Genomic DNA, 12,115 nt, shown 5'->3' on the forward strand with positions numbered 1-12,115 from the left:
GTATAATGATGGTATCCATGTCAACACTCTGGAACGTCATGCAGTGGCTACCGTGACGGGGTTACACGGTGTTGTGGTTGATGTTGTCCTGAAGTCTGGATAGTTTGCAGTGAACAATGGTCTGTTTAAGGTTTGGTGGTTGTTTAAAGGCAAGAAGTGGAGGTTTAGGGAAGGTCTTGGCAAGGTGGTTATCCTCATCGATAATGGGTTGCAGACTGCAAAGAACATGGTGCAGTTTCTCCACTCCCAGGAATACTGGACAACGAAGGGTACCCAATCGGTCGCATGCCATGTTTGTTGCCTGAGGAGGTCATTACAGTTTCTCGCTATGGCACGTCGGAACTGGCGATCGATGTTGAGCATTGTATCCTGTTCTTATGATGGTGACCTTCACTGTCAGGTTTAATTCATGTTCATCCTCATCTGAACAGATTCTGTGCATGTGTAGGGCTTGTCCATAGGGGATGGTTAGGGTGGAAGTTAGAGAATTACAGCATCATGAGGTTATCCATGGGTTTGCAGTAGATTGAGGTACTGAAGTGCCTATCCTCGATGGAGATGATTGTGTCCAAGAATGAGACTGATACCAAAGAGTAATCCACGTTAAGTCTGATGGTGGGATGAAACTTGTTGGTATCACTATGTAGTTGTTTCAGTGACTCACCACCATGGAGCCAGAGGAAGAAAATGTCATATACCTGGTGTATTATGTGGGTTGGAGGTCCTGTGCATCAAAGGAGTCTTGTTCAAAGTTGTGCACGAAAATGTTGACATATTAGGAGCAAATTTGGTCCCCATGGTTGTTCTGTGTGTCTGGATGAAGGACTGGTTGTCAAAGGTGAAAACGTTGTGGTCGAGGATGAAGCGGATGAGTTGTAGGATGGTGCTAGGAGATTGACAGTTGTTGGTGTTGAGTACTGAGGCTGTTGCCACAATGCCGTCATCGTAGGGGATGCTGGTGTAGAGGGCCGAAACATCCATTGTGACGAGGAATGTTCCTGGTTCGACTAGACTGTGGGTGCTGAGTTTCTGTAAGCAATCTGTAGTCTTGCTACAGAAACTCCTGTACAATGGGTTTCAAGATTCCCTCATCATAGCCTGAGAGGTTCTCACACAGGGTTCCATTGCTTGACCAGGTGTGTTGGTTTTGTGTATCTTTGGAAGGCAGTAGAAACCTTCTACGCGAGAAGTGCGTTGGATGAGAGGGCAGAGGAAACTCTTAAGGACTGGATCAAAAATCTTGATTCATCTGTTTAGTTCATGGGTGTGTTCTTTTGTCGGATCAGTCAGTACTCGCCTGTTCCACTTCCCCCACACTCCGACACACACACACGCCCTCTCACAAGCTTATACTCCGTCACACTCATGCACACACTCTACCAAGCACACATACATGCAAATACACAAACTCACATCCACAAACAGTCTCTCTCTCTCCCCCTCACATACACACACACACACACACACAAGTCTATGGGGTGAATGTGCATTTGCAGAATTGTAATTGCAGATACATTCTATTTTGCTCAGAAAACACACAATCTGTAGGCAGTCAGTCCATGTAACAATTTATAAATTCCTACTTTGGAAATAGAACCAGTCTGATACAAGGTTGGAATACAGACAGACTCTAACCTCACGCTTTTAATGCATTGTCTGAGTTGAGATGTCACCTTTTTTTAATAAAACCTTGTTATCTCGAGAATGTGACTGAAAAGAAGTTCTGGGACTTACGTATTAATGAACTGAAATCTGGAACTCATTCTTAAAGATGAAAGACTTAACAGCAATCTAGGTTTGTTAAATATACCGTTTCAGTTGCATGACACTGTGATCTTCTGCTTTAAATTCTGTGTCTTTTGATCCTGCTCACAGCTACCTGATGAAGGAGCAGTGCTCCGAAAGCTAGTACTTCCAAATATACCTGGTGTTGTGCGATTTTTAACTGCATCCACCCCAGTCCAACACTGGCACCTCCACATCATACTTAAGTATTTTTGAGGTGTCGTTATTATTATTAATTGGTTGTAAAATGCCTTGAGACTTCAGCTGGAATATTCTATACAATTCTGGATGCCACACTATAGGAAGCAATTGGAGAGGGTGCAGAGGAGATATACAAAAATGGTTCCAGGAATGAGAAAATTCTGTTAGAAGACAGATTGGAGAGGTTGCAACTGTTCTCACTGGAGTGAAGAGGGCTACAGCAAGATTCCATTGGAAGTTTCAAAATTTTAAGATCTGGATATAAAGGTAGAAACTCTTTCCACTCATTATAAAAAAAAATTGAGAATGAGAGGGCACAAGTTTTAAAATAATTTGCAAAAGTAGTAATGTGACCTACACAAAAAAAATTCTTACAAGTTGTTTGGGTCTGAAATGCATGACCTAGAACTGTGGTTGAAGGGGGGGTTTCATTGGAGCATGAGAGCATTATTTGATTATTTGAATAGAAACAACAGCAAGGATACAGTCACTTCTCCTATAACGCAATAGTTTGTTCTTGTGCAATCCATGTTATAAGAAAACTGTGTCATAGCGGCACCATTTAAACTAATGGAGCCGGAATCACATTATAACCAATACACACTTTAAAACTTAGCGCTATACAAACAGCGTTCCCAATTCATCAATCACGTTACAGTGAATTTGTGTTAACAAAATTATACCAGAATGACCCATATAGGGAAAAGGCAGAACTGTGGCATAAATCATAATGCTTATTTGGACAACTGGCAGAAACATGGGCTGAATGGCCTTTTCTGGCACAATAACATTTCTGTGATTCTATGAGACATCCAACATCAAAAAAGATTTACAAAAATGTTGCCAGGATTGGAGGGTTTGAGCTACAGGGAGAGGCTGAATAGGCTGGAGTTATTTCCCCTGGAGCGTTGGAAGCTGAGGGGTGACCTGATAGAGGTTTATAAAATTGTGAGGGGCGTGAATAGGATGAATAGACAAACTCTTTTCCCTGGAGTGGGCGAGTCCAGAACTAGAGGGCATAGGTTTAGGGTGAGTGAGGTAAGATATAAAAGAGACTTAAAGGGCAATGTTTTTACGCAGATGATGGAATGAGCTGCCAGAGAAAGTGGTGGAGGCTAGCGCAATGACATCATTTAAAAGACACCTGGATGGATATGTGAATATTAAAGGTTTAGAGGGATATGGGCCAAGTGCTGGCAAATGGGACTAGATTAATTTAGAATATCTGGTGGGCATGGATGAGTTGGACTGAAGGGTCTGTTTCTGTGCTTTACATCTCTATGACTCTAGTTGAGAAAATGATGGTCCCCAAAATGTAATAGAACAAAAGAGAACAAAGAAAATTACAGCACAGGAACAGGCCCTCCAAGCCTGCACTGATCCAGATCCTCTATCTAAACCTATCGCCTTTTTTTGTAAGGATCAGTTTCCCTCTACTCGCTGCCCATTCATGTATCTGTCTAGATACATCTTAAGTGACGCTATCGTGACCACCTCCGCTGGCAACGCATTCCAGGCAACCACACCCTCTGCATTAAGAACTTTCCACGGGTATCTCCCTAAAACTTTTCCCCTCTCACCTTGAACTCGTCACCCCTAGTCATAGAGATGGAGAGTATGGAAACAGATCCTTCGGTCCAATTCGTCCATGCCGACTAGATATCCCAACCCAACCTAGTCCCAGCTGCCAGCACCTGGCCCAAATCCCTCCAAATCCTTCCTATTCATATACCCATCCAAATACCTCTTAAATGTTGCAATTGTACCAGCCTCCACCACTTCCTCTGGCAGCCCTTTCCATACATGTACCACACTCTGTGTGAAAACGTTGCCCCTTAGGTCTCTTTTATATCTTTCCCCTCTCATCCTAAACCTATGCCCTCTATTTCCGGACTCCCCAACCCCAGGGAAAAGACTTTGTCTATTTATCCTATCCATAATTTTGTAAACCTCTATAAGGTCACCCCTCAGCTTCCGACGCTCCAGGGTAAACAGCCCCAACCTGTTCAGCCTTTTCCTATAGCTCAAATCCTTCAACCCTGGCAACATCCTTGTAAGTCTTTTCTGAACCCTTTCAAGTTTCACAACATTTTTCTGATAGGAAGAAGACCAGAATTGCACACAATATTCCAAAAGTGACCTTACAATGCCCTGTACAGCCGCAACATTACCTCCCAACCCCTGTACTCAATACTCTGACAAATAAAAGTTTAATTGAGTCCCCCACTCTAGGGAAAAAGCTTCTTGCTATCCACCCTATCTGTACCTCTCAAGATGTTAAAGACCTCAATCAGGTCCTCCTCAACCTCTGTCTTTCCAATAAAAATAGTCCTAATATATTCAACTTCTCTTCATAGCTACCGCTGTCCTCTGTACCCTCTCCAAAGCATCCACGTCCTTTTGGTAATGTGACGACCAAAACTGTATGCTGTATTCCAAATGTGGCCAAATCAAAGTCCTACACAACTGCAACATGACCTGCCAACTCTTGTACTCAATATCCTGTCCAATGAAGGAAAGCATGCCGTATGCCTTCTTGACCACTCTTATCGACCTGTGTTGCCACCTTCTGGGTACAATGGACCTAAACATCAATTTTCCCCAGGACTTGTCCATTTACCATCTCAGCTCTAGAATTGGATCTACAAAATACAACACCGCGCATTTACCCAGATTGAGCTCCATCTGCTATTTCTCCACCCAACTATCTATATTGTGCTGTATTCTCTGACAGTCCCCTTCACTATCTGCAAACTTGCTAATCAGACCACCTATACCTTCCTCCTGATCATTTATATATATAACACGCAACAGTGGATCCCTGTGGAACACCACTGGTCACAGTTCTCCATTTTGAGAAATTTCCTTCCACTACTACTCTCTACCTACCATGCAACTTTCTACCATGAGGAACCTTATGAAATGCCTTACTGAAGTCCATGTACATGACATCTACAGCCCTTCCCTCATCAATCAACTTTGTCACTTCCTCGAAGAATTCTACTAAATTAGTAAGATATGACCTTCCTTCCACACAACCATGCTGCCCATCACTGATAGAGACAAAAAAACTGCAGGGAGGGGCCGACCGGATCTCCCAGTCACCAATTTTAATTCCATTCTCACTTCCTTTCCAACGTGACCATCCTTGGCCAACTCCATTACCACAATGAACCAAACTGCAAATTGGAAGAACAACACCTCATCTGCCTGGACAGCCTACAGCCCAGAGGATGCAACATTGAATTCTCCAATTTCAAATAACCTCCCTTCCCAGCCCCTCCCCCTCCATTCCATCCCTTCCTGCCACCAACTGGATTTATGCCTCCCATTGACCAACCAGGTCATACCCTCTTCACCAGCCTGTCCCCGCCTCACCCTTTATCAGCAGCTCCCCCTACACCCATCCCCAGTACTGAATAAGGGTTACACCCAAAACGTTGACTTCTCCGCATGATGCTGCTTGGCTTGCTGTGTCCTTACAACCTCCTGCCTGCTTATCACTGATAAGCCCATTTTCTTCCAAATGTAAATAGATCCTATCCTCCAGTATCTTCTCCAACAGCTTCCCTATCACTGATGTCAGGCTCACCGGTCTAGAATTACCTGGTTTATCCCTGCTACCCTTCCTAAATAAGAGGACAACATTAGAATTCTCCAGTTTTTAGATTAGATTAGATTACTTACAGTGTGGAAATAGGCCCTTCAGCCCAACAAGTCCACAAAGGCCCACTGAAGCGCAACCCACCCATACCCATTCCCCTACATTTACTCCTACACCTAACACTATGGGCAATTTAGCATGGCCAATTCACCTAACCTGCACATTTTTGGACTGTGGAGGAAACCGAAGCATCCGGAGGAAACCCATGCAGACACGGGAGAATGTGTAAACTCCACACAGTCAGTCGCCTGAGGCGGGAATTGAACCCAGGTCTCTGGCACTGTGAGGCAGCAGTGCTAACCACTGTGCCGCCCAAAGCTCTCCAGGACCTCATCAGTGTTCAAGAATACTGCAACGATATCTGTTAAGGCCCCAGCTATTTCCTCTCTCGCTTCCCTCAGCAACCTGGGATAGATCCCATCCGAACCTGGGGACTTGTCCACTTTAATGCCTTTTAGAATACCCACTTCCTCCCTCCTTATGCTGACTTGACATAATGGAGAACCCTGAAATAATTCAGATTGTAATAGATATTACAATGCAAGAATGTTAGGATCTCTCAGGATTAAGATCTTTACAGATGGAGACGATTTGGATTTGTCTAACTTCATTGCTTGAAGACACTATAACTACTTATTTTTTAAATACAATAGAGCTGTGGTGGTGGTGGCAACACTGGATGAGTAAGGTACGAGTGGCATATGCGCCACCAGGCGAACATGGGTAACTGTGCACAATGAGTTTTGTGATTTGTGCCCTGACATTAGTTTTTCACACCAATGACGTGGCCTAGAGAGCTCATTATTAAGATGCATTCTGGTTCATCCTTTAGGTAAGGAAATTTGCTGTTCTAACTATGTGCAACTTTAGACCCATAGCAATGCAGCTGACCATTAAAAAAATTTCAAGGAACTACTCATACTCAAGGCAGTTTAATATTCATTGATGGAGACAAAAATAAGATTGCAGAATTTTGAAAAGGAAACAATATTAGAAAATGTCTAATTAAGTCTAATAACTTCCTTGAATCAAGGAGGATCTCTCATTATTTACACTGGAAAGGCAGCTGATGAATTGAATATGATTTTTCTGTTTCAACCTTCATGGTTCTGCCACTTCCTATGTTCTCCCACGCAGCCTCTTCCAGCTTCTCCAGCTACCCATCTTCTAGTTCATCACTGTCTAAATCCTCGTCATCTTGTTCCTCAAGAGTCGGCTCTTCCTTAGTTTCCGATGACTCCTTGGTGTCTGATGACTCCTCAGTATCAAGTGTCACCTTGACTTTTGGCAGCTCCTTGGTTTCTGGCTCTCCCTTGGCTTTTGACAGCTCCTTAGTTTCTGGCTCTCCCTTGACTTTTGGCAGCTCCTTGGTTTCTGGCTCCACCTGTTCCTTTGGCTGCTCCTTGGTGTCTGATTCCTCCTTGACCCTTGGCTCCACATACTCACTAAGCTGCTTCCTGTACCGCAGTGTCCTCAACTTGGTGCAGTAGTCTCTCTCCTGGAGCAGCTGCGTGTGCTGAGCCTCCAGCTCCTCCTGTTGCACATGGAGAACTCGGGACCGTTCGATCAAACACACCAATACCTCTCTCAGCTGCTGGTTCTCCATCTTGATAGATTCAATATGCTCAATTAGACAGCAGACTGCCTCCTGTGGGATAGACACAGGGCACAATTTGAAACTATATATGTATATATTATATATATCAGGTTGCTCCCTGCTCCTATTAATATTCAGCCTTTTAAAACCACCTTTGTGCTACCTATTTGGATCTTGTTATTTACAGCATGTACAGCCCCATTTTGGTTAAGCGTATTCACATCTTGCATTATGGACTTTGACTCTGCCTCTGAGCACTTGTCAAACTTGTGAACAGCCAGGATTTTACTGACTCCCGGGAGCAGGTAGACAGTCTCATTGAATCCTTGGAGTGGACAGCCAATTAAGGATAACCAAGGCCCATCCAGGGGCTTTTCTTTTTGCAGTGCTACTGGTGTTTTGCTGAAGGCTAGGTTTCGTGGTTGAGTGGTTAAGTCAATGGATTAGAAAACCATGTAGGTTTGAATCTTGCCAACGATGATCCCCATTTTACTGGCTTTACTAAAGCAGTGCCTACCCAGTTGATGATGAAACAAACACAGGGAAAGCAGTGCCATGAAGGGAGGCCACCATAGAAACTCTGATGGTCTCCCATGGTATCTTGGGGTTGACTTTGCAAAATTGCAGGGGCGTTCCCTCTGAGAAAATTCTCGACAGCATTCCCCTCCAACTGGCACTCCTGAGGCTTCTCAGCTGCCTGCCCCAATTGAACATGAGCCCAACATATAACCAATTAGGAGCTGGCCTGAGGTTATAAACTGCTGAGCAGATTCCACTGCTGGCACTTTCTTTTTTCATTTGTTCGATGAACTTACTGCTGATTTTTAATTGCCCAGAGGGCAGTTGAGTCAACCACATTGCTGTAGATCTGGAGTCACACATAAGACCAGGTCAGGATGGAGGTGACCTTTCCTAATGGGTATTAGGGAACCGAATGGGTTTTTATAACACTGAACAACGGTTGTCATTGGCTAACTTTTTATTCCAGACTTTTTACTGAATTCCCAGAACATTAACTTGGGGTTCAGGATGATTAGTTCAATGACGTTACCATTATAACACTGCCTCCCCTACAGGCTCATGATTTTCCTTCAACCCCAACGTCAGAATATTGATGACTGCCAAGATGTTTTCCACACGTTGGATTTCGGATGCATTTTGCATTTCTCATGGATTCATCCAGTTTTTAGCCCGGAGAAGATAAGTCGGCACATTGAACTCAAACTGGTACTAGGTCTTTAGTTATGGAATCCTACTTCCCTTACTGTGTGAAAATTGGCTGTGATATTTCCTGACATTACAACACAGCCAATGTCTCACTGAAGGTAGTAAGGTAAGTTGAGAAAGTGATTACAAAGGCTCAGACACCCTGGGTTTATAAATCAAGTATTAACAGTACAGAAAGAAGTGAATGTGCCAGAAATACCTAAGAAATTAACAGTGAATCAGAGACTCACCAGGGGCAACACGGTGGCTCAGTGGTTAGCACTGCTGCCTCAGCACCAGGGACCCAGGTTTGATTCCATCCTCAGGCAACTATCTCTGTGGAGGTTGCACATTCTCCCTGTAGCTGCGTGGGTTTTCTCTGGGTGCTGTGGTTTCCTCCCACAATCCAAAAATGTGGAGACCAGGTGAATTGGCCATGCTAAATTGCCCACAGTGTTAGGTGCATTAGTCAGGGGTAAATATAGGGTGGGTGAATGGGTCTGGGTGGGTTACTCACCGGAGGGTCGGTGTGGGCTTGTTGGGCCAAAGGGTCTGTTTCCATACTGTAGGGAATCTGATCTAATCAATATAACTGAGACAGAGTTAACTGGTCCCTTATGCAGTGTGATACTGACAGAAACACGGAGTCCAAGCTCAATCCTTGGACTGCAGTTTAATCAGCTCATTGCAGTCATGAATGAGAACCTCCTACTGTAACTCTGGGTGGATGAGGTGCAGGCAAGGGAATGAACAATTATTTACTGCAGCGGGGTTATACCCACAGAGAGATCACTCTATTGTGATGCCCTTTGATTATCCAACAAAACTCAATGGACCCATAGCAGAAGGCTGAGGGAATGGATTGCCTCAAGTGAATCATATCTGAGACAGAAATCTGAAGAGAGAAGAAGGGAAAGTAATGATAATGATAAACTACCTGCACATGATATCATTACTTCGGGCTGCTTTTGGAGTTTGAAAGACTGAGACTCCTGTTACTCACCTTGTTCGCATCCTTCTCCAGCTGTTTCACCATCTTCCTGGCATTCTGTTTATACTCAGCCTTCTCCTTGTTGAAGTTGAGTTTGAGATCATGTACACACTGAGAATGTTTGGCCCGGGCTTCCATCACCAGACCGTCCAGTTCGCTGATTCTTGCCAGCTGCTGCTCCCGCAATTCCTAATTAGGGAGGACAAAACCATTTAGTTTGCAATTGTTTTTTAAATTTCTCATTGATTCCTCTTTCCCCTGGCCAATCTTATTCCCAGTGCAGTCCAGTTCCACAGGCATTTCCCAATGGCTCTGTAGTCTACTGCATATTTTAGAGGTGGCTGTTCGGTACCTCAACTGTATGAGCTGTCAGACCGTACATGGATAAAAGCAAAATACTACAGATGCTGGAAATCTGAAACAAATACAAAAAAAATGCTGGAGAAAATATTCTGTGGAGAGAAAAACTTAACATTTTGAGCTGAGCCTTGTTCGGATGTGGGAGATAGAGATGGAGGTATTGGAAAGAAAATGGTTGGTCGTAGAATATCATTGACCTTCTTGCTACACAATGCAGGGCATTCCTCCAAACAGTTGGTGTTTCGTGGTTGAGTGGTTAAGTCAATGGATTAGAAAACCATGTAGGTTTGAATCCTGCCAACGATCCCCATTTTACTGGCTTTACTAAAGCAGTGCCTACCCAGTTGATGATGAAACAAACACAGGGAAAGCAGTTCAAACACACCCACATTTACTCGTGGCCTTTCAAGGAACTTTGTAGCATTAAATGGTGCATTAATTAGCCCACTAAGCTACCCTCTTAATGGAGCATTTGGCCTGTCAGGTAAGGCAGATGAACTCAGGGCATAGATGTGAACAAGGGACTGGGACATCATAGCAATTATAGAAACATGACTGAGGGAGGGACAGGACTGGCAGCTCAATGTTTCAGGGTACAGGAACAGGTATAGGGAGGACAGGAGGGATTCAGGAGAGAAAAGGGAATATTATTTACCTTTTCATAAGGTAAAACATCACGGCAGTATTTACAGAGGATACTCCTGGAGGATTGTCTATATGGGTGGAAGGTAGAAATAATAAGGGGGTGAGAATTTTGATGGGATTGTGCTAGAAGCCTCCCAACAGTCAGCAGGAAATTGAGGAGCAACTATGTAGGGAGATCACAGATGGCCGTAAGTGTAGGACTGTAATAGTAGGGGACTTGAACTTTGCACTTCGACTGCCATGGGGTTAGGGGCTTGGATGGGTAGGAATTTGCTTGTGTTCAAGAAAATCTTCTCAAATCAACATGTAGATGGCCCTAGTAGAGAAGGGACAAAACCCAACCTCCTCTTGGGGAGTAAGGCAGGGCAAGTGACTGAGGTATTAGTGGGTGATCACTTTGGGGCCAGTGACCATAATTCTATTAGTTTTAAATTAGTTATGCAAAAGGATAGGTCCAGTCCACAAGTTTCAAGTTCTAAATTGGGGCAAGGCCAATTTTTATGGTATTAGGCAGGAACTTCCAAAAATTGATTGGGCGAGACTGTTCACAGGTAAAGGGACATCTGGCAAGTGGGGGAGAGGGAGGGGGAGTTGAAGTGTTCGGCCACAGGGTGGTGGGGTTGTTTGGTTCGTGTCCCAGAGATAATCCTTGAGTTGGCGCCGTCTCCCTGATGTAGAGGAGACCACATCAAGAGCAACAGATACAGTGGAAAGGAAAATCTCTGCTGGATGTGAAGTGATCCTTTGGGGCCTTGGATGGAGGAGTTGGGGGAGATGTGGGCACAGGTTTAACTCCTTGTGGCAGCAAGGGAAGGTGCTGGGAGTGGAGGGTGGGTTGGTGGGGTGTAGACCTAACGAGGGAGTCATGTAGGGAATGGTCTCTGCAGAACACAGATGGGGTTGGGGAGGGAAATATATCCCTGATCTTACTGTAGGTGACCAAAATGGAGGATGATGCGTTGTATCTGGAGAATGGTGGGGTGGAAGGTGAGAATCGGGGAGGAGGGGGGGGAAGTAGGAGCAGTGTGGTTCAAGGGTGGAGATGCAGGGAGTCATGGAGATGCGCTGGAGGATTACAGTCCCTGAAATAGGAAGCCATCTGGGAGGTCCTGGAGTGGAAATATGGAGGAGGAATTGGGAGGAAGGGATCGTGTTTTTACTGGGCGGGGGGGGGGGAGGTGTAGTCAAGATAGCGGTGGGAGTCAGTGAGGTTAAAATAGATGTCCGTGTTGAGTCAGTTGCCGGAGACAGAGGGGTCCAGAAAGGGAGGTGGAGGGAGGGAGGTGTCAGAAATGACCCAGGTGAACTTGAGGTCAGGGCAGGAGGTATTTGTGGAGTTGATGAACTGTTCAATCTCCTCATGGGACCATGAGGTGACTCCAATACAGTTATCTATGTAGCAGATGAATAGGTGGGGGATGGTGCCGGTGTACCTGTGCAAGATGGTCTGTTTCATGTATCCGACGAAGAGGCAGGCACAGCTGGGGCCAATGCGGGTCGCCATAGCTACCACTCTGGTCTGATGGAAGTGGGAGGATTCAAAGGAGAAGTTGTTGAGGGGGAGGACCAATTCAGCCAATCGAATGAGTGTGTCAGTGGAGGAGAGCTGGTTGGTTTGGTGAGAGGAAGAAATGGAGGGTTTGGAGGCCTACATCATGCGGTGTGT

At 44.8% G+C, this 12,115-nt stretch overlaps 1 protein-coding gene across 2 annotated transcripts in view; it reads right to left on the reverse strand.

Moving 5' to 3' along the window:
* Nucleotides 1-6,566: 6,566 nt before the first annotated feature.
* ccdc166 (coiled-coil domain containing 166) overlaps nt 6,567-12,115 on the reverse strand; it is a 32,834-nt gene continuing 27,285 nt past the window's right edge. For both annotated transcript variants that reach the window (XM_043692029.1, XM_043691940.1), the window contains 2 exons: nt 9,457-9,633; nt 6,567-7,298 (listed from right to left, as the gene is read on the reverse strand). In XM_043692029.1, the coding sequence (XP_043547964.1) occupies nt 6,807-7,298; nt 9,457-9,633 (669 nt within the window). In that variant the 3' untranslated portion in view covers nt 6,567-6,806. The remainder of the gene's footprint in view (nt 7,299-9,456; nt 9,634-12,115) is intronic.

The sequence above is a fragment of the Chiloscyllium plagiosum genome, chromosome 1 (assembly GCF_004010195.1).
Source record: "Chiloscyllium plagiosum isolate BGI_BamShark_2017 chromosome 1, ASM401019v2, whole genome shotgun sequence".
Taxonomy (NCBI): Eukaryota; Metazoa; Chordata; class Chondrichthyes; order Orectolobiformes; family Hemiscylliidae; genus Chiloscyllium; species Chiloscyllium plagiosum.